Below are 22,474 nucleotides of genomic sequence, written 5' to 3' on the forward strand. Positions count from 1 at the left end.
TGGCAGAGATTGGCCTGGTGCATAGCTGGTCTGTGTCATAGCTAGTCAGCAGTGGAAATCTCAAAAAGGCCCAACAGTGACAAGTACTTCTGCCACTGGCAAACACAAGATAGTGTGAGAATGGGTCCATAGTGACGTGGTGCATATGTCATTACCATTAGGTGAGCAGCAGAGAACTGCATGAGGTAACTCACTAGATCTCAGGGAAACCCTCCATGAAACTCCTATAAATTGACACTTACATGATCTTTGATAAAATTCACTCCCATATTTCTTCCTAATCAAATTCCTTTAGTGCTATTTTTCCCCCTCAATTAGATTGCTTTTCAACTTCAGCAACACATGAAATATAACTCACATTTATACATAATTTAACACTTAATCCATGGTGTAAGTGTAATGATGATACCAGTACATCTTTCTCAAGCTGCAATCTCCAAACTAAATTCAGTTCCCCAGACAGGACTTCATCAAGACTTTGTACATCTTAAACATAACTTCTTTCCTTTTATGTTTGGGGCGTCATGGTGGCTCAGTGGTTAGCACTGCAGCTGCATAGCGCCAGGGACTTGGGTTCAATTCCAGCCTTGGGTAACTGTCTGTGTGGAGTTTTCACATCCTCCCCGTGTCTGCATGGGTTTCCTCCAGGTGCTCCGGTTTAGTCCCATAGTCCAAAGATGTGCAGGCTTGATGGATCAGCCATGTTAAATTGCCCATAGTTTTCAGGGGTGTGTGGGGTATAGGGGGATGGGTCTGGGTGGGATGCTGCAAGGGGCAGTGTGGACTTGTTGGGCCAAAGGGCCTGTTTCCACACTGTAGGGAATCTAATCTAATCTAATGTTTCTATCACCTTGAGGTAAAGGTGTTGTCAATGTTGATAGACTGTTAAGCCATTGAACAAAATAAGCAAATTTAGTACAGCACTTAAAGGGATAAATTTGCATTTATTTTCCTTTGCAAAGTGCTTAATATGAATAGTAATACCTCTTGTTCAATAAGCAAATGGATGACATGATTCCAGGTCAGTTGCGACAATAGCAACATCTGGATAGGTAATGCTTCAGTTTTCATTCATTCTGTCGAGACCTTTCCTAGCTGAACAACTCTGTGAATAAATCCTCTACATTGAAAGTCAAGTGGCAGCACAGCATACTTCAGTGTGCCATCAATACACAGAATTACTCAGCCTAGTCGTGGACTTTAATTTTCTAATGAATCATGAGCTTGTTGAAAGAAATCCACAAAATATCCCTTTTAATGCTGGAAATGTGTAACTTCCATTCTTTCCTATAATGATTAGTTCTCACTGCATTCGTCAGTTGGATTTTACAGTGACTAGTGTTACTAATCACCATCTGTTACTGACATTTATTCACACAAACCACACTATAAACAGCAGGCTAGTTTCTTTCACAAATCAATCTTTCACCAAGTCCTATTTAACACATTTGAATATCATATTAATAAAGTTATTTACACACACATTAATTGCATTGATTATTACACAACTTACACAGACAGTATTTAACCTCATAGATCCCTTTCCTTCAGAATTATTCTCAACCATATTACTATTATAGGAACTCTGTAGTTAGTTTTTGTTGTTGTAGAAATCTCTGTTTGTTTGGGGTTGATCTTTCATTTTTATTTTTTTCCATCAAAGTAGGGAAAAAGTATTGTCCAAAAAAGAATTGCTTAAGAGAAAAATATAGTGGAAATAAATTGATAAGTAGTATTCTTTGTGGAGCAATGCCTTTTAATCATTCTGAAACTGAAAGTGGTTCTCTAAATACAACATCAAATTTGAATCTATATTGAAATGCTGAATTGAGTGAATGGGTGTGTTGAGGTACTATATTTTAACGAGTTTCCGTGATCACAAAAATATTTCAGCAACAAAATTTGTTACTGTATTTGTCATGGAATCTATCCTGCAAAATGTTGACTGCTAAGCTGATAACCTAAAGTAGCTCATTACCAAGGCCTAATGGGGCACGCATATTTAAATCTTGCTGAATTAGAAGATATTTGAAATGATTGTTTAATTTTGCGGTGCTTAATGAATTGTATTTTGTGGTCATTATATGTTGATTGACTATCTTGACAATAATATGACTGTAATTATTGTAAACTGCTTTCAATAGGTTGCATCTTGTACATTTTTTGACAGGGCCTATTATTATTTACAGTATCAAACGTCTTAAAGCATAAATGTCTTGATACCCAGTTTTATTCTTTTAGCACTTATAAGACAGTGTCAGAATATATTTTATCAAATACGTTAGTCTTTTAAATTTTGTCACAGTGTCTCTTTGGATAGTAATAATGGGCTGAACTTTCCCCTATTTTGGTTTAGTTTTGGAGAGTTACGCTCAGGGCTTCCATCCATGAATCCTTGTGATTATTCTCTCAAAATTCTCTGCTGTCATCTCATTCATTATTTATCCCATCTCCTTACTGCCACTTTTGTGCAGTCTTGCAGTCATTGGAAGCAGAAGTTCTTGCTTGTGCCAGGACCTTGTAGCATTCACGCCGTGGACAACACATTTAATTCCCAGCCACTCACCATTAAAACCAAATTCTGCAAACCAGGAACTGATGTTTGTGCATTCCTGTACAATCCCAAATGACCTAACTGAGAGAGGCAGGCTGGCACACCCCTCCAGAGATCCTGGTGGACGGATGATGAAAAGGAGTATCGTCCTTTTCATACTCGAGGCCCACTGACCTGTCTGCCTAGTCTGAAATTGCTGAGTCAGTATGGTGCTGACAATCTGGACGAACATGCAGAAATGGCACATGAAAATTAATGACCTTTTGTACTCCATAAGAATTAAGTACCATCAGCTCCTCTTTGCTGCCTCACACTCACTCTAACTGTGTTGTTGCAACCAACTCCCACCAGCACTCGTGGTTTACCGCTCTCAATATTGCATACAGCACCTTCCATCAGCGGCTTTTGCCCGTCCATCCCTCTAGACTACTCACCCTTCCTGCCTTCCAGCCATTGACTGGGGAGCTCTCATTTTTATTCCCAGACTGACAACAGACCAACCCCCTGACTGACCATAGTCTTCATTGACTAGGGTCAACTCCCCTTCAATTTTCAAACACGGTAATTTGGTTGAAGCATAAGTGTGTTTGCCATGTAAGCTGCTGGCACATGCTGTAGGTGTGAATTGATGTAGCATGATACTGTACACCAACATTTTCTGCCCCAGTGACTCTAGTGTTAGCCAAGCAAGACAAAGCTGCCTGGCTTTCTGTCTGGACTAAATGTCAAGACACAGCAGCGATGGTATAAGCATTCAGAAAAGGATAAAGTTAGTGAGCAGTAAAAAAACAAGCCAACTACCATGAGGTGCACATTGTTCTCATGCTGAAATGGGTGCAAGTCCCTGCATACAAAGTGGCCTTGAAGCAACATTGTAATTTACAGTGATATTGAGCTCCTAAGAGCAAAGATGAAATGTTGAGCCGCGGTATAAATTCATCCAAGATGCATTGAGATGATTTGGAGACTGGTGATAATAATGAAATGCTAATATTTGCAAGTAGGGCCCTTGTTGCTTACTCATGATTGCCCCCTTCCGCTTCTGATCTTGGCAGTTATGACCGTATCTCAGAATATAGCATTGAAAAACATTAATTCAAAATTGATCTTGAAACAGAGTAGAACATGTTGTGACAATGGATAATGCAACTTAGATAAATGTGCCTTGAAAGAGAAAATGTAAAAGATTTTTAACTGAACTTCTAGGTATGGTTCCATGCACTTAAATTTTAATGAAGTGGTTTGCCTCCTTCCTGAAGCAGTATCCAATAATCAGTCAAGCAATTATTAGACAATGCATTAAGTTAGTTTTGGTCCTGATCTCCAAGTGGATTTTCAACTTCTTAGTGAGGACTTGCAACCATGTTAGGCCTCCATGACCCTCTGATATTTGTTGACCACCTCACCCAGCAGGAGAGTGGAAGCTTAAGTGCATGTGGAGCAATGTGTTTGAATGATATGAGTATTAGCTAATAGCCTATAATGTGTGCAAGCTATTACATTTAACCTTGAAGCCTGCGGCAATATTAAGTGTGCGAAGGTGAAGCAAACTTATGAATGAGTTGTGTTTGGTGGAGATTTTTGAGGTGAGTGAAATGTCTAATATGCCAGGCCGGTGGTTCAGTTGTTGGCATGTGCTACTTAAATATGAATTCATTGACGGTGACAATTTGAACTTCTTGTGACACAGTTCCTCAGGGTTACATTGCTTTCACTGACAGTGCTGGCTGTCTGGTCCCTTGTCTTCTGAGAGTATAGCTGGACAGCCTCCTGATAGTGAAGATGGAGGACCTGTCTCACACTGTTCCCCTCTTGCATCAAGGCCATCAGTGTTGTGGTAGGGAATCTTGGAGCACAGTTATTGCCCTTGCCCTTTAAGTTCTTCCTGCATGAACCCTCTGGCCCAACTCCTTGCAGTACTTTCTGCAGCCTTAACTGACTTCCTTTTTATCAGTGCAGGCAAGTTTTTAGTGTTTCCGGTGTGGCATGAGCTTAGGCTCATTGCTAAGACATGCAGTCACTCAAAACCATGTTTAGTGGTGGGAACTATGCTACTTTCATTTAAATGGGCAAGGAGTATAAAGTTTCTATCCTTTACAATCTCAGTATCCTTTTTGGGTGATTTTTAAATTCCAGCACACTTTACTCCGGACTTAAATTGAGCCTTCACTCGGGATACTTTTTAATGTTAGTGCATCCAACATATACGAAAAAGGGGGGAAAAAAGAGAAAAGGAAATACGTACATATACCCATTATATCTTGAAATCATTGGTAGACTTTTTTTAGTTATATAGTGGCTGTTTTGAAGAAAAACGTATCAGCTAAGATCCCATTGAAGTAGTGAGATAGGCGACCACTTACTCTATTCTAGTGATGTTGATAAAGGAAAACTGCTGGCCAGGACTTCAGGAATATTCCCTTGTCCTTGTTCAAAAAGTCCACGCCACCTGTTTTATATATGTATATGCAATATATATATATCTGAACAGGCATACAGACCCTAGGATTAACATATCATTTAGAGTACTGCGTACAGTTCTGGTCACCACATTACCAAAAGGATATGGATGCTTTGCAAAGGGTGCAGTTGAGGTTCACCAGGATGTTGCCTGGTATGGAGGGCGCTAGCTGTGAAAAAAGTTTGAGTAGATTAGGATTATTTTAATTAGAAAGACGGAGATTGAGGGGGGACCTGATTGAGGTCTACAAAATCATGAGGGGTATAGACAGGGTGGATAGCAAGAAGCTTTTTCCCAGAGTGGGGGAGTCAATTACTAGGGGTCATGAGTTCAAAGTGAGAGGACGAAAGTTTATGGGTGATATGCGTGGAAAATTCTTTACACAGAGGGTGGTGGGTGCCTGGAACGCGTTGCCAGTGGAGGTGGTAGACACAGACACAAGTGTCTTTTAAGATGTATCTGGACAGGTACATGGATGGGCAGGGAGCAAAGGGATGCAGACCCTTAGAAAATAGATGACAGGTTTAAACAGATGATCTCAATCAGCGCAGGCTTGGATGGCCGAAGTGCTCATTCCTGTGCTGTAATTTTCTTTGTTCTTTATTCATCCGAAAGGCATTATGGCTAACAATGCAGCAATCCCACTGAACACCACTGAACTAAAATATCATATCAGGTTATTAACTCACATGTTGCGTTAGGATTTGATCAGTGCAGTTGTCTGGCATTAGTGGTGAAATGCTAACATACTGAGCCAAGATGGCAGTAAATATAGCTTTAAATGGGGCATAGGAAAAGAAATACAGTGGTATGGTGGAGGATGTTCCTTGAAATTGAGACAAAAGTGGAATATACAGGCAAACAGAGCTCTACTTTGTACTGGAAATAGTAGGAACTACACATGCTGGAGATTCAGAGATAACAAGGTGTAGAGCTGGATGAACACAGCAGGCCAAGCAAGCCTAGACCCGAAACGTCAGCTTTCCTGCTCCTATGATGCTGCTTCACCTGCTGTGCTCATCCAGCTCTACACCTTGTTATCTCTACTTTGCACTGGCAGTGTTGATGTGAGAGCATGTTACTATCACCCAACTATACCTTCATCTTGGAGAATATGTAGTTCACTTTCGAAGTTAAGGAAAAAAAATACTGAACTGATGTAAACAAAAGTACTCCGTGAGAAAGTGAGAATAACATAAATAGAAAGAATAACTCTTTTGTCTCCGCCAAACTTGAGATCCTCAATTCATCTTCATTCTTTGGCTAATAGAATCTGTTTCATAGTTTACTGTTCCATAATTGCCCTTCTCTGGCGAAGAATTGAAGCTGCAGCAGTTGGAACTACTCCCAGAATAGATATGTTTCGGTGTTAGCTCTCAAATCTATTCACATTTGCTGTAGTTTCTCGTTTTGTCAGAAAACAATATGAAGTTAAAGGACAAGCGCTTAAATTGAAAGTGCTCAAATCATAGTCTTACGACATGTTTTTTGCACTGTATATTCTGTAAAGTACCCACTCTCTACCCTGTGCAGGAATCAGTCATCACCAAAAGGTCATGCACAAATCACATTATTATATATATTTTAGGCTTTCATGGCTGTGCAATTTGCTCTAATATGTAAATTGAATGATTGTTTTTTCCGGAAAAAACCCAAAGATCTGCAGATACTGGAAATCAGAAACAAAGACAGAAAAATTGTGGTCTGGCAGCAATTGTGGAGAGAAAGCAGAGTTAATGTTTTGGGACCAGCGACCCTCTTCAGAATTGATAGTAGCTGTGTAAAAGTTGGCATGTGTGCTGAAAATGGGGTGGGAGCAAGAGGGAGGAATAATTAATAGGCGAAGATGGAGCCCAGAGAGAGAGAAACACAGTTAGGCAGACAAAGAAACGGGTAATGATCAGTCGGGGAGAATCAATAACTGCTAATGGGGACCGTTAGTGGCTGACAATGGATTGTGTGTGATAGCACTCATGTGATGACAGGATCTGGTCTTGGGGGTTCAAGTAAGGACATGGGAGAAGTTGGTCAGGCCCTAGAATTATTGAGTTCAATATTGAGTCCTGAAGGCTGCAGGGTACTTCCCCAGCCCATCCCTCCCCCCAGTTACGCTGGAACATTCCCTGTTCTAGTTCTACTCAACTACCTCCCCACAACTCTTTCTCCAGTATATCAATGACATCATCAGTTCTGTTTCCCTCTCTCATCTGGAATCGAATTATCGATTTTATTTCCAATTTACATCCTGCTGTCACCTTCACCTGGTCCATCTCTGACTCCTCTCTTCTCTTCCTCAACATCTGTTTCCATTTCTGGGTTGCTGGCCACCAATATCCAATACAAACCCACCATCTACCAGAGTTACGTTGACTATACACCTTTACATCCTGCTTTCTGTAAAGACTCTGCTTCACTCTTTCAGTTTTTCAGTCCCCATTGTATCTGTTCCAATTCTTCTACAATGGGGCCGCTGGAAAGTCCAACTTCTTTTCCAACTGAGGATTCACCATCATCGTGGTTGACTGGGCCCTCAGGCGTGTCCAACCCATCTCCCACATTTCAGCCCTCAGCCCTCCTCTTCTCTCCCACAACAGCATAGGGTCTAGCAAGTTTTGATCAAACCAGCATCTACAGAAAAGCAACACATACGGACCAAATACTGAACTACAGGAGCAACCATCCCATCACCCACAAACGAAGCTGTGTTAGAACATTATTCCAATGAGCCACCACACACTGCAGCACAGAGGAACTATGAAGAGCAGAAGAAAATCACCTATACAGCGTATTCAAAAAGAATGGGTACCCTATGAACACAGTCCGCCGATTTCTCAGCAACAAACCCAAACAAACAGACAAAACGGGCCCAGAAACCATAACCACTCTCCCCTACATCAAAGACATTTCCGAAATGACTGCCAGACTACTCGGACCTCTTGGCATCAGGCTAGCCCACAAGCCCACGAACACACTAAAACAGCAGCTAATGAACTTAAAAGACCCTATACAGACAACAAGCAAAACAAACGTCATCTACAAAATACCTTGCAAGAACTGTAACAAACGCTACATTGGACAAACTGGCAGAAAGCTAGCCACCAGGATACATGAACATCAACTAGCCACAAAACGACATGACCCACTATCACTAGTATCCTTACATACAGATGAGGAAAGACACCACTTTGATTGGGACAACACATCCATCGTAGGACAAGCCAAACAGAGACGCGCACGAGAATTCCTAGAAGCGTGGCATTCCAACCGGAACTCCATCAACAAACACATTGATTTGGAGCCAATCTACCATCCTCTGAGAAAAAGAACAGGAAATGACATCACCAATGCAGAAAATGACATCACCAACTCAAGGAAACCTAAACAGATAAATAGAAAGCGGGCCATAACACCAGCGCTTCGTCGGAGGCTCACTGATGATGTTACCTAGAATGGTGACGAAACGTCTGAAAACTAACCTTCCAGCTCAGCGAGCAAACTCACATCCAGAGCATAGGGTCTCTCTAGTCCTCACTTACCACTCTACCAACATCCACATCCAAAGATCATTTCCACCATCTCTGCTACCTCCAGCAAGATGCTACCACCAGACATATATTCCCCTCCCCTCCCTTGCCAGACTTCTATAGGAACGTTCCCCCCAGGACACCCTGTTCCACTTCTCTTCCACTCCCAATGCCTCCCTACCTCCCTGCAGCACTGTCCCATGCAGTCGTAGAATGTGAACATCTACCTGTTTATTTCTTCTCTCCTAACTATCCAAGATCCCAAACACTCCCTTCAGGTGAAGCAGCAAATTACCTGCGCCACTCAATCTAGTTTACTGTATTCACTGCTCACATATGGTCTGCTTTAACGTGGGGAGACAGAACACATAGTGGGAGATTCTTTCTTCTGTGTGTTTGTAGATGAAAGATTAACCAGTACTACAGTGGAGTTTTCCTTGTAAGCATGATTTAATTTGTCTGTAGTGACTATAGTCTAGGCTAACTGAAGGTGGTAATTGTCTAATTCTTTACTGTCCTTTTGGTAATCCGAGAAGAATGAGGACAAAGTTGCAGCAAGCTTAACTTTCAAAATCCACTGACTGATTTATATAGAATGTGCCTATCTTTATCTTCTCACAAAATCAAATGAATAACATTGCAATTTTGTTGAATCAATTGATAATTTTATGAACCTTTGATAATTTTTTGGAATTGTTCATTCTGGCAGCACCAGTTTTTCCATACCAATGATGCAAATTAGTTCTATAATTCAACATGTTCTGCAAATTGTTTAATAGGTTCTAGTTCTTACTCAAAAGCTTTTCTTTAGCTTACTGTCTTAAACTGAGGACACAGAGTAAGACTGAAAATCAAGAAAACAAATAAAAATGATAAGCCACTCATTGCACTAGTTATTAATTTACTAGCTCTGAGGAAGAGTCACCAGACCTGAAACTTTAACTCTGATTTTTCTTCACAGATGCTGCCAGACCAGCCGAGCTTTTCCAGCAACTTCTGTTTTTGTTTCTGATTTACAGCATCTACAGTTCTTTCAGTTTTTATTAAATACATCAGGACAGTGGTGTCAACTTGCATCACCTGAAAGAAACAAACATTATTCAAATCAAAAATTTCTTCTCTGGCACAATGCAATCACTTCTTAATTAAATTAATGTGATCCACTTTTGAGCATAAGCCACTTACTCATTCTTTTCTGTTGAAATTTATAGCAATAATTGAATGGTGCCTGTGGAGTTTTGTGGAACTTAGTGAGATGTAACCTTCTTCACAGCTTTGGAAATTATATCTGTTTATCTTGTGACTTCTACTAGTACCACAGAGCTCTACTTGCTAGTCTATTACTATTTAATAAAAATAAAAACAGCAGTTATGTTTTTATTCTGGTAATAATTTTCACATTTAGTTCAATATGAACAAAAGTAGCATTCTTTGTTTGAGTGCATAGTATGCTGGTGACAAATTGTGTGAAATTGCTTTTCCATAGAATCCCTACAGTGTGGAAACAGGCCATTTGTCCCCACAAGTCCACATCAACTCTCCAAACAGCATCTCACTCAGACCCGTCCCAGCTCTGTAGTCCTGCATTTTCCGTGTCTAACCTACCTATACCCCTGGGCCTGCTCTGCGCTATATAGTTCTATGCTCTATGTAACACTGTGGGCAATTTGGATGGTCAGTCTGCCTAACTTGCATGTCATTGGACTGTGGGAGGAAACTGCAGCAACCAGCAGAAACCCAGATGGACGTGGGGAAAATGTGCAAACTCCCTGGCGCTGTGAGGCAGCAGTGCTAACCACCGAGTCACTGTGCCACCACAAACGTTTGTTCTCAATGTGTAACTCTAACTATACACAGTGCAAGTTGCTGGAATTGGCAGCTGAATGTCGTGTCATAAGTGGGTACAAATCAAGTCGATACCCAGGAACAAACACAGAAGTTTCTGGAAAAGCTCAGCAGTTTTGTCAACTTCTGTGTTTGTTCCTGATTTACAGCATCCTCAGTTCTTTCAGTTTTTATTCATATTAATACCCAGCCTTTAGTTTTCCTTCAAAACATTTATTCAGCTATTAGAAGGTCGAAGAGCTCTTTTTCTGTTCATACAGTGTTCTTTCTCTGTAAATGAGAGAGAACAATAATTACAAGGTCCTTTTAAAATTTGAATGTTATGAAATAGAGGTGTAGTTGCCTCCAACTGTACCAGATATTATTGGTTTTCAGAAAAGAAAAGGGACGCTTATTCAAATCAGAAATCCTGAACCCAGTGAATAATGGACTTGGCAATTCAATTGAAAGAGTGAAAAGCATTTTAGGTTAATGTTCATATAGCTCTGATATTAATTCACTTCTCACATATTGGATTTAATGCTCTAATGTGCCTCATCCAAATTTCCTAAATCAGTGCAATCAGTTTAAAATCAAAACATCAGTCAACAAATGTCCAGTTTAAGGATAACGCCAATTTTTGAGTAACCGGATTTGAGAGAGTGTACCTATATTTTAAATTCTTCAACACTATCCTTTCAAAGTATTGTATTCAGCCACCAACATTCATTGATTTATTTTTTATTTAAAGAAGTAATTACCTGCATATGAGATTGTGCAGCGTCTAATTTTTAATGTTAACTTCTTTTTAATGAAAATGGTGATCAGCATGGCTTTGCAAAGGGAAAATCATGTCTGATAAATTGAATACAATTCATTCAACAGAGGTAACAAGCAGGCTAGATAAAGGAGAACTGGTAGATGTAACTCATTTGGATTCCCAAAGGGCATTCAAATGAATTACCACAGGGAAGGCTACTTAATTAGGTAAGTGTCCATGGTGCTAGGAGTAGTATTTTCAAAAAGATAGAGGACTAGCTTACTCATAGAAGGCAGAGACCTAAGATAAAGAGAGCATTTTCAATATAGCAACCTGTAACTTCGGGAGTGCTACAGGGATCAATGTGGGGTCACAATTATTTACAATGTATAATTAATGATGTGAATGACAAAGTGAATATATTATCTCCATGTTAGTAGATGGTTGATGTAGAGATAGAGACAGGTTAAGTGAGTGGGCAAAATGGAATGGAATGAAATGGGGTGGCAAATGAAATATAATGTGGGAAAATGTGATGTTATCCATGTTGGCAGGAAGAAGAGCTGAATGCTTTAAAGTGGGGACACACTGCATAAATCTGCAGTACACATGAATTGTGAACAGCTAGCATCTAAGTTCTGTGGTAATAGAGAAGGCAAATGGACTATTGCCCTTGATTTCAAAGATGGCATGATGGCTCAGTAGTTAGCATTGCTGCCCCACAGCACCAGGAACCCGGGTTCAATTCCAGCCTCGGGTGACTGTCTATGTGGAGTGTGCACATTCTCCCTGTGTATGCATTGGTTTCCTCTGGGTGCTCCAGTTTCCTCCAGCAGTCCAAAGATGAGAAGGCTAGGCGGATTGTCCATGCTAAATTGCCGATAGTGTTTAGGGATGTGTGGGTTAGTTGGGTTATCGATAGATGGGTCTGGGTGAGATGCTGTGAGGGTCCATGTGGACTTGTTGGGCCAAAGGGTTTGTTTCCACACTGTAGTGATTGCATGATTCTATGAAATGGAGTATGAAAATACAGAGGCCTTGCTAAACTTGTAAAGGTACTAGTCATACTACACCTGCAATACTGTGAATAGTTTTCGTTGTCTTATTTAAGGAGATATATACTGGCATTGAGGCAGTTCAGAGAACATACATTAGGTCGATCTGGAAGGATTTTCTTCTGAGGAGAGGCTGATTAGGTAGGGCTTGACATCATTGAAATTTAGAAGAATGATTATTGGAATACACAAGATCCTTAGGGGATTTGACAGGGTGGATGCAGAGTGGTTGTTTTCCCTTGTGGAAGAGTCGAGCACTAGAAGGCACAGTCTCAAAGTAAGGGGCCACTCAGTTAGGACAAAGATAAGAAAGAATTTATTCTTTCAAAGGTTAGCAAATCTGTGGAATTCTTTACCACATAGGTCTGTGAAGGCTGGGTCATTAAGTTTATTCACTGCTAAGACTGACAGACATTTAATCAGTTAGGGAATCAAGGGTTATGGGGAAAAGGCTGGGAAGTAGAGTTGAGGATTATCAGGACAGCCATGTTAGTATCTAATGACAGAACATATTCCATGAGCTGAATGGCCTATTTCTGTTTTTTATAGTAATGTTTCCTTTGTTTGTCTTTCTGTGTGGCCTTTTGGATTCTCCTTCAGGAAAGGGATCAAGCAAGGACTGCCAGTTTTTCACTTATGCTGCTCTGGACTGCTCACTGCCAGAACTCCTAGCGATTGGCATTTCGGCCTCTTCCTCAACATTGAGAATTACCCATCCCTTGCTTTACAATGCCCACAGTGATCCTATTGAGATCACAGATTGAAATAAGAGAAATGAGAATCAAACCTACGTCTCACCATTCTCAAAGTGTAGAGCTACTCCGCTAAACTGATCACACTTGGCATACTTTGGAGAAAAAAGTGCTGCTTACCTTTGTTGTTTATAGTATCAGTTATCCCGTTAGTATCTTGCAGTCTCATGGTGCCACAGTTCCACATGTTTGCACCTTCCATCCATTCTCCAAACAAAGGGAACAGAAGTTTGCATGTTTTATCTCAGATATTTCACATAAGCATATTTATTTATAGAACTCTTTCCTCTTTTCAGGATGGCACCAGACAACGAAAGGAGAGAAAGAAAACAGTCTCCTTCAGCAGCATGCCAACTGAAAAGAAGATCAGTAGTGCCAGTGATTGTATCAATTCAATGATTGAAGGCTCTGAACTTAAAAAAATTCGCTCAAATTCCAGAGTCTATCACCGCTATTTTCTTTTGGATGCAGATATGCAATCTCTTCGATGGGATCCTTCAAAGAAAGAATCAGATAAAGCAAAAATTGACATAACTTCAATCAAAGAAGTTCGAACAGGAAAAAATACAGAAATGTTTCGCACCAATACTATTTATGATCATATTTCAGAAGACAGTGCATTTTCAATAATTTATGGAGAAAACTATGAGACATTAGACCTTGTAGCCAATTCTGCAGATGTAGCAAATATTTGGGTTACAGGCCTACGGTATCTGATCTCCTATGGGAAACACACATTAGACATGATAGAGAGCAGTCACAATAACATGCGGACATCATGGCTTTCAAGTGTTTTTGCTGCAGCTGATACAAAAGGTGTAGGACATATACCATTTAACAAAGCTGTACAGCTTGTTAAGAATCTGAACTCGGGACTGAAAAATGCCAAAATCGAATTGAAGTTCAAAGAATTGCACAAAGCAAAAGAAAAGGTAGGAAGTGATGTTATCAAAGAGGAACTTATAGAAGTTTATCATGAGCTTTGCACAAGACCAGAAATATATTTTTTGTTAGTCCAATTCTCAAGCAATAAAGAATTTCTAGATTCCAAGGACCTGATGATGTTTTTGGAAGCTGAGCAGGGAATGCCACATGTTACAGAACAAGTGAGCATGAACATCATTCAGAAATATGAGCCATCAACAGAAGGACAGGAAAGAGGTTGGCTTTCCTTGGATGGTTTTACCAAGTACCTCATTTCACCTGAATGCCATATATTTGATCCAGAGCACAAGAAAGTTTGTCAGGACATGACACAACCAGTGTCTCATTATTACATAAATGCATCACACAACACCTACTTGATTGAGGATCAGTTCCAAGGCCCCTCAGATATCACAGGATACATTCGTGCTCTGAAAATGGGATGCCGAAGTATTGAGGTGGATGCATGGGATGGTGCCGACAATGAACCAGTCATCTATACAGGTCATACTATGACATCACAGATAGTCTTCCGCCAGGTCATTGACGTAATTAACAAATATGCTTTTGTTGCATCAGAATACCCTTTGATTTTGTGTTTAGAAAATCACTGTTCATTAAAACAGCAGAAGGTGATGATTCAACATATGAAACAAACTTTTGGAGACAAACTGTACACAAAACCCCCCTCTGTTGATGACAGTTACCTACCTTCCCCCGAAGCCCTTAAGAAGAAAATTTTGCTAAAGGCAAAAAAACTGCCGGTAAATTTCACCGGCGCTGCAGGTGATATTACAGATGAAGATGAAGGTGCAGAAATGGCAAAAAGGGAGTCAAATGAGAATATGGACCAACAGAATGTACTTCCAAACAGAAAATTTAAGCTTTGCAAAGAACTTTCAGACATGGTGACTCTTTGTAAATCTGTACTGTTTAAAGACTTTACAGACTCACTTCAAAATCAGAAATTTTGGGAATTCTGCTCATTCAATGAAGTAACTGCCACTAAACTTGCCAACGAATACCCAAAGGACTTTGTAAATTATAATAAGCGTTTCCTGGCCAGAATATATCCAAATCCAATGAGAATAGATTCGAGCAACATGAATCCTCAGGACTTTTGGAAATGTGGCTGCCAAGTAGTGGCAATGAATTACCAGACGCCTGGTCTAATGATGGACCTTAACATTGGTTGGTTCCGTCAGAATGGCAATTGTGGGTACGTGCTTCGTCCTGCCATTATGAGAGAAGAAGTTTCTTATTTCAGTGCCAATACTAAAGATTCAGTGCCAGGTGTTTCTCCTCAACTCCTCCACATCAAAATCATTAGTGGCCAAAATTTTCCAAAGCCTAAAGGCTCGGGTTCTAAAGGTGACGTAGTAGATCCCTACGTGTATGTTGAGATCCATGGAATACCTGCAGACTGTGCTGAACAAAGAACTAAAACAGTTAACCAAAATGGAGAGAACCCCATTTTTGATGAGAGTTTTGAATTCCAGATTAACCTCCCCGAGTTGGCGATGGTGCGATTTGTGGTTCTAGATGATGACTACATTGGAGATGAGTTTATTGCTCAGTACACAATTCCTTTTGAATGCTTACAACCAGGATACAGACATGTGCCACTTCAGTCGCTGACGGGTGAAACTCTACCATATGCCTCATTATTCGTACATGTGGCAATCACTAACAGGAGAGGTGGAGGAAAACCTCACAAACGTGGCCTTTCTGTGAGAAAAGCTAAAAGGTCAAGAGAGTATGCTAGCATGAGAACAATCTTGATAAAATCTATAGATGAAATATTCAAGACTGTTGTTCAACAATTAAAGGAAGCAACTGATCTTCGAGAAAATGTACAGGTACGGTTGTGCAAAACATGGTTTGTTTAGTCTACTATAATGTAATCGCAATTAGAGTGAATTGTTTTTGTTGGTTAATTTTAAGCAATGATAGAAATAAGATGTTAACAAGAGCAACTTGCATTCACACAATGTTTTTAACATAATGAAATATCCAAAAGGAGCATCAACAGGCAAAATTTGACACTGAGCCACATAAGCAGATAAATAAGACAGATAATCAGAAGTTTGTTATTTTATGGAATATCTTAAATAAAGGATGGGGCAGAGAGATTCTTGGATGAAATTCCAGAGCTTTGGGCCTTGGCAACTAAAGACACAAACACTGATGGTGGACTATTAAAAATCTGGAATACTCGAATGCCAGAATTGAATTAACTCTGATATATTGAAGGCTATAAGGTTGGAGGAGATTAGAGTCAGGTGGAATTGAGCCCTTTTGTAGTGTGGACATTGAAAACAAGGATGAGCACTTTAAATGTGATGAGTGGCATAATTGGGAATCAAAGCAGACCAGGAAGAGGTAAGTGGGAGAGAATTAATGGGAATTGCAGATGCTGGAGAATCTGAGATAACAAATTGTAGATCTGGATGAACACAGCAGGTCAAGCAGCATCTTAGGAGCACAAAAGCTGACGTTTCTGGCCTAGACTGTTCATCAGAAAAGGTAAATGAGAGTTGGTCAAAATGAAGGCACGAGCAGAGAAACTTCAGATTACGTCCAAATATTTCAAATATTTCAACACAGGAGTGTATCGGAGTGGATAATTCCAGAGACATGGATGAAGGTTTCAATGGAAGGTGAGCTGAGATAGGGACAGACTCTGATGATGTTATTGAGGTGAAAGTGGACATTTGCTACAGCGACGGGTGGAGTAATCATCCTGTTATTTAATTAGAGAGAATTTCTGCTCATCAAGAACTGCATGTTGTGTGAGCATCTGATAAGTTAAAGACATAGAGGTGCCAGGAGATAGTGGCAATGGGGTGAAGCTAGCCATCTTCAGACCCTCAGTAGAAACTGATGCTATGCATTTAGATGACAGGGCAAATTTTAACTTGGAAGAACATATTGCTCCTCAGCTATCTCGCCCCACAAAACAATCGGTCAACAACACACTGAAAATGCACTTACTGAAGTGTGAATGTAACTCTCATTTTCTTGGCTCAGGGTAGTCTCAGACCAATAAGATGTTGGGCAATCTGATTGGCCAGCAGGTGAATAGCCCCGTCACAGCCAGGGCACAATAGTGGCCACTCTAGGAACTGAAATGAATCCTATGAAGAATACAGTACATCATTACAAAATACATAACTAAGGCATATGCACCTATCTTCAGTCAGAAGTGCCAAGAGAATAATCCATCCTCCTAATGTCCCCTGCACCCCAGATGTCAACCTTCATCCAATTTAATTAATTCCCTAGATTCAGGGAAGGGTCCAACAAACTGGAAAGTAGCAAACCTAACCCTTCTATTCATGAAGAAAGGGAGGCTTAATTTGCAGATGACATAAAATGGTAGAGTACTTTGTGAAGAAGATGTAAAGAGTTTGCAGATGGATATAGATAGGTTGAGTGAGCGGTTAAAAGTCTGAAAGATGAAATATATTGTGGGAAAATGTGAAATTCTTTGGGAAGAAGAATGAAAAAACTGAGTAATGCTTAAATGGAGAATGACTGCGGAATTGCAAGACACACAGGGAACTAGGTGTTCTTCTGCAGTTGCCACAAAAAGTTAGTATGGAGGTTCAGCATGTAATTGAGAAATTTAATGGGATGCTTTCCTTAGGAGAGGAATCCAACATAAAAATGAGGATGTTATACTTCAGTTATACAGGGTTTTATTGAGACCATCTTTCAAAAACTTTATGCAATCTTTGTTCTTAAGAAAGGATGTCAATGCATTGGAGGAGATTGAATAAACTGATACCTTAAATGAATGGATTGTCTTCTAAGGATAGATTGGACACGCTGGGGTTGTTTCTACTGGAGTTTACAAGCTTGTGGGTTGATGAATGAAGTGTGTGAGATCCCGAAAGGCAGATATTGAAAGGATGTTTCTCCTTGAGTGTGAGTCTGGAACTATAGGGTGCTGTGTCAAAATTAAGGGTCACCTTTGTAGCGCAGAACTTGCTCTGGTACATAAGTGAAAAAAACAAATTGCTGTCTGGAAGTTTCAGGGAACCAGGTTACTGTAATAATGTCTTCTGAAACTTATACTTAAACTAATAAGAATATTCAGTAGAGTTTTTTGTGTAACAGAGTTTCTCACTTTAGTTGCGACACAGTCTCTGTAAGTGTTTGGCAGGAATGCTTCACATACAACATGTAAAAAGCATCTGTATGGGTAAATGAATAGGAAGGGTTTAAAGGGATATAGGCCAAATGCTTGGCAAATGGGACTACATTAATTTAGGACATCTGTTCAGCATGGATGAATTGGACTGAAAGGTCAGTTTCCAAACTGTACGGCTTTATGACTCTATGACTCTATACTTTGTTACCTAATCAGGAAATTTGTAAAATTGGTGGTGATATCTTTCCGTTGCTCAATCCTGACAAGAAAAAACCTAGGTTCTCCTTGGTTCCTCACCTAACAATCCTACTATTACTCAATTAACTTTTTTTTTTATTCATTCACGGGACAAGGGTGTCACTGGCTAGTTTCCGTCTCTAATTGCCCAGAGGGTGGTTAACAGTCAATCACATTACTGTCTGGAGTCACATGAAGGCCAGTCGAGGTACGTTTGGCAGATTCCTTCCCGAAAGGTCACAAGTGAACCAGATTGTTTTCCAACAATCAGCAATGGATTCATGGTCATCATTCCATCTTCCAGGGTGGAATTCAAACAGCAGGATGTTACCTGGATATCTGGATTAATAGTCCAGTAATAATAGCAATAGGCTGTCACCTCCCCACTACATACCACTTCCTGGTTGATGGAAATCAACAATTAGAGAATTATTGGAAGATTGAATGATATTGAGGAAGTTATATTTTGCAGATCATGCTTTTTATCATCTCATGGTCTTATACTCAGCAGAGTTAAAGGTTGAAGCAACCTGGCACAATAACAGTGAAAGTAGTCTTAATTGTATCGTTCAGTACGAGGTCAAGCGCAATAACCCATGATCAGTGCATGTTATCTGTCGCTCTGCCTCTTTATATATTTGCTTGGCCAGTATTAGTTGCTCTTGAAATGAGTGGCTTTCAGGACGACAGATTTCCTTCCCTAAATAACAGTAGTGACCAGATAGGTTTTTATGATAACATACGTTACTGAGAATAGATTTCAGTTTGCAAATTCATTAATTGAACTTAAGTTCTATCAGCTGTGTTGGGATTTCGACTGTATCCCCAGAGTATTAGTTGAGATCTCTTGTCTTACAAGTCCGATGACATCCCTCCTAATTTCACTCAGTGACCATTTTTGAGAATGTATTAACACAGAGCATAGAATAAAAATTAAATGATTGAAAAAAATGATAATTAGAACATTAGGAGCATTCCTTATCTGTTTTCAAGTACATGCATGTTATCTTTAATATTTCATAAGATAAATAATAAATCTACAATCTACAGCAACAAGAGTTTCCCAAAAAGACCTCCATAAGACTGCAAAAATCCTGTGTAAAGAGAAGTTGTCTGTAGAGCTCTCCTGTATTGGAACCAGGGCTATTGTACTAGCAACAAATAAGAGCGAAGGAGGGGTTCCATTAACAATATCTTCGTTGTATTCTCTGGATTCAGTGAAGGGACTGGTGATCAACAGCGAGTGTCCTTCTTGAAGCCTGTTCCATGAGCAGTCAGGCCAAATCTCTGAGCAGTCAACTTTGATGAAACTGTATACAGTGTCCAGATGGTAGAAAATCGCACCCCCTGGGCTCCCAGGTCCTGCTTCCTCAAGTCTGAAATGGCCAGTGCTTCAGCAGAGGACAAAGAAAGTGCTTCAAAGACTCTTTGAGTTCTCTTTGAAGTATGACAACATTAATGACTCAAAGGACCTTGTTCCAATCATTCAGAATAGCAACAACTTGTCTATCAACCTGCATCAAGCTTTTAGTCACAATATCTTAATTATGAGGCAGAGCAGTGCCAGAAAGGGCAAAAGCAGGTGGAAAATCTTGAGTTCTTGATCCAAATTTTGAGCGGGACAGCCTGAAACCTGTGGACAAAGATATGCAGGTTAGGAATCAGCCAGTGCAGAAACAGACACCCATGGCTGAAACTTGCAAACTCGAGTAAATGTCACCCTGAAGTTGAGGGTCAGCCTTTTTAAAATTCATCTCGACTACCAGAACAATCTGAATGACTCTTTCAAAAGTTGGCATCTTGAACTGTGCAGTCCTCCGCTGGTAGTCCTTTTGGATTTCTGAGTTTTCCTGGATAATTGTGTGACTGGTTTCAATGACACCTGCAAAACAGAAAGAGAAGGCAGCAAGCTTAAGAACATAAGAAATAAGAATATAAGAGCGGGAGAGGCCACTTGGCCCCTCAATCCTGCTCCACCATTCAAGTCCACATTCCTGCATAAAAACCAAAAGAACTGCGGATGCTGTAAATCAGGAACAAAAACAAAGTTGCTTTTCCAGCAATTTTGTTTCTGTTCCACATTCCTGTCTGTCCCCCATAATCCCTCACTCCCTTCTTGATCAACCAATCTGTCCATTTCAGTCTTGAGTATATTCAGTGACACAGTCTTCATTATAATGTGGATTAGAGCATTCCAAAGACTAATGGTGCTCTGAAGAATTTGTTCCTCATCTCAGTCCTGGTACAAGATCTCTTAATTTGAAGCTATGTCCCTTAGTTTGAGATTCCTTCATGAGAGGAAACATCCTGTCAGCATTGTTTTAGGTTTTGGTTAGCACCCCAGGTGAATAGGTATGAATTTGTTTTTCTTTACTAAATGCATAGTAGATGGTACCAGCTTTCTTACTAAAATAACAATAAGTAGAATTAAGACCAATTTGATCTCACACAAATAAACAGCATTTTATCTATGACTTTCAAACAGAAGTCTCCTCATTGTAAGTGATGCAGGTGTGAGAAGAGTGCAGTACCTTTTGGTGTAATTGAGCAAAAAATAGCCAACTTAGAATCAGGGATGACCTCTAGGAAATAAATCATCAACATCTAGACATGTCAGGTGATAATATTGCTCCTCAAACTTCTCAGTCATTTGTTTACAAAGAGCACCATATATTTTCTAAGCAGCATGTTCAGAGATGTATTACACACCTCTAGAACAGTTGGATTTGAACCTGGGACCCCCAGTCCAGAGATTATAAGAACACCATACATTTTCAGGTAAGGATGAACACTCATATCGCCTAATAAATTATCTCTTGGTTTCTGGCATTTATATTTTATACCTCTCCAATTAATGCGAGAAAACATTATTTACATAAGTATTCACATTTTAATTAATATGAGCCTTTTTCAGTTTACCTTACCTAGTCAGATAAATGAGGTTCAAAGCACTTTAGATCCCGGCACATGTATAATTTGACCTTTGAAGCTTCAAAGAATCTTTCCAGAAATGGGAACTGACTTGTGTAGTAAATGGAATGAGGGCCAGTGGATCTCATTGGCAATGCAATTCTTGATTGGGTCTATTAACCCGGGCCAGTTGGGGAACCCTGGCTTACAGATACAAATGGGAGATTCAGAGAATCTCTTCATTCTAGGGACTGGCAGGTCAGAGCCCATGTACTGTGCACATGTAAACAAAGGATGACTAGGGGATACTGCCATCTGTGCGTTTTTTCAACTTGTATGTGAAATGTAACGTGTGAAGCACTGATGTTGGCGCAAGTGGTCCTGATACTGTGCATTGGTTGCCATGCGTGGTCGGCTCTTTATGTCTTAAACACATGTGCAATTTTCTGCCAGTACAGCCCACATGATCAGTTTGATTCCCATGTGCTAACTTCTGAGATGAATGTAACTTTAAACGTGTATCTCTTAGCTGAAAAATTGAGGTCAATTCTAATTATGAGTTTGCCCCACAATGTATTAATTGGTTGAAAAATTGAGGATTTACCATTATGCCAACTATCAGCCTAAATATGGATCTTGGCACCAAAAAATGAAAATCGACATGAATATCACATTGTCCTATACATTGTAATCCATGGTAATCATTAGGAAATGCACTCTTTCTGGCCTGTAGTGTTCTGTACCTCTATAGGAGAGAGGAGGTAAGTGGAATTAGGTTTGGATTTCTTCAGGAAAGACATTTAACAAACCCTGTAAGCTGAATTGCCTCCCCCTGTGTTGTGAGCAATTATTATTCTGTGGCACTTCACATACTTTAGAGCATCACACAAAAACTAGATCCAGTCCTCGTCCTAAATCTGTAATAGCTACCAGGTACATTATGATACTGATCCCAAGCTAATTGATTTTCTTTTTATCCTCTCTAGTCCTCGGGCACTGATGTTAATTGTAGTGACCTTCCTGCTGTTCTAACTGAATAGATTACCTCACCACACAACAGGTTCCTTGGGTCAGAGATAATGAGAACTGCAGATGCTGGAGAATCCGAGATAACAAGGTGTGGAGCTGGGTGAACACAGCAGATTTTCTGACGAAGGGTCGAGGCCCGAAACATCAGCTTTCCTGCTCCTAGTTTGCTGCTTGGCCTGCTGTGTTCGTCTTAGGTTCCTTGGGTTTCCTTCATTTTTATGGTGGACTTGCTGGTCAAAACAGTGGAAATCAATATCTTTAAGTTAATGTAATAATTTAGAGTTTATT

General features: G+C 40.0%; 1 protein-coding gene across 3 annotated transcripts in view; it reads left to right on the top strand.

Annotated features, from left to right (window-relative positions):
• The window catches only part of LOC125467209 (inactive phospholipase C-like protein 2), a 289,707-nt gene that overhangs the window by 123,898 nt on the left and 143,335 nt on the right, over nt 1–22,474 (top strand). For all 3 annotated transcript variants that reach the window (XM_059638241.1, XM_048562742.2, XM_059638247.1), the window contains exon 2: nt 13,227–15,713. In XM_059638241.1, the coding sequence (XP_059494224.1) occupies nt 13,227–15,713 (2,487 nt within the window). The remainder of the gene's footprint in view (nt 1–13,226; nt 15,714–22,474) is intronic.

This window comes from Stegostoma tigrinum, chromosome 2 (genome assembly GCF_030684315.1).
Source record: "Stegostoma tigrinum isolate sSteTig4 chromosome 2, sSteTig4.hap1, whole genome shotgun sequence".
NCBI lineage: Eukaryota > Metazoa > Chordata > Chondrichthyes > Orectolobiformes > Stegostomatidae > Stegostoma > Stegostoma tigrinum.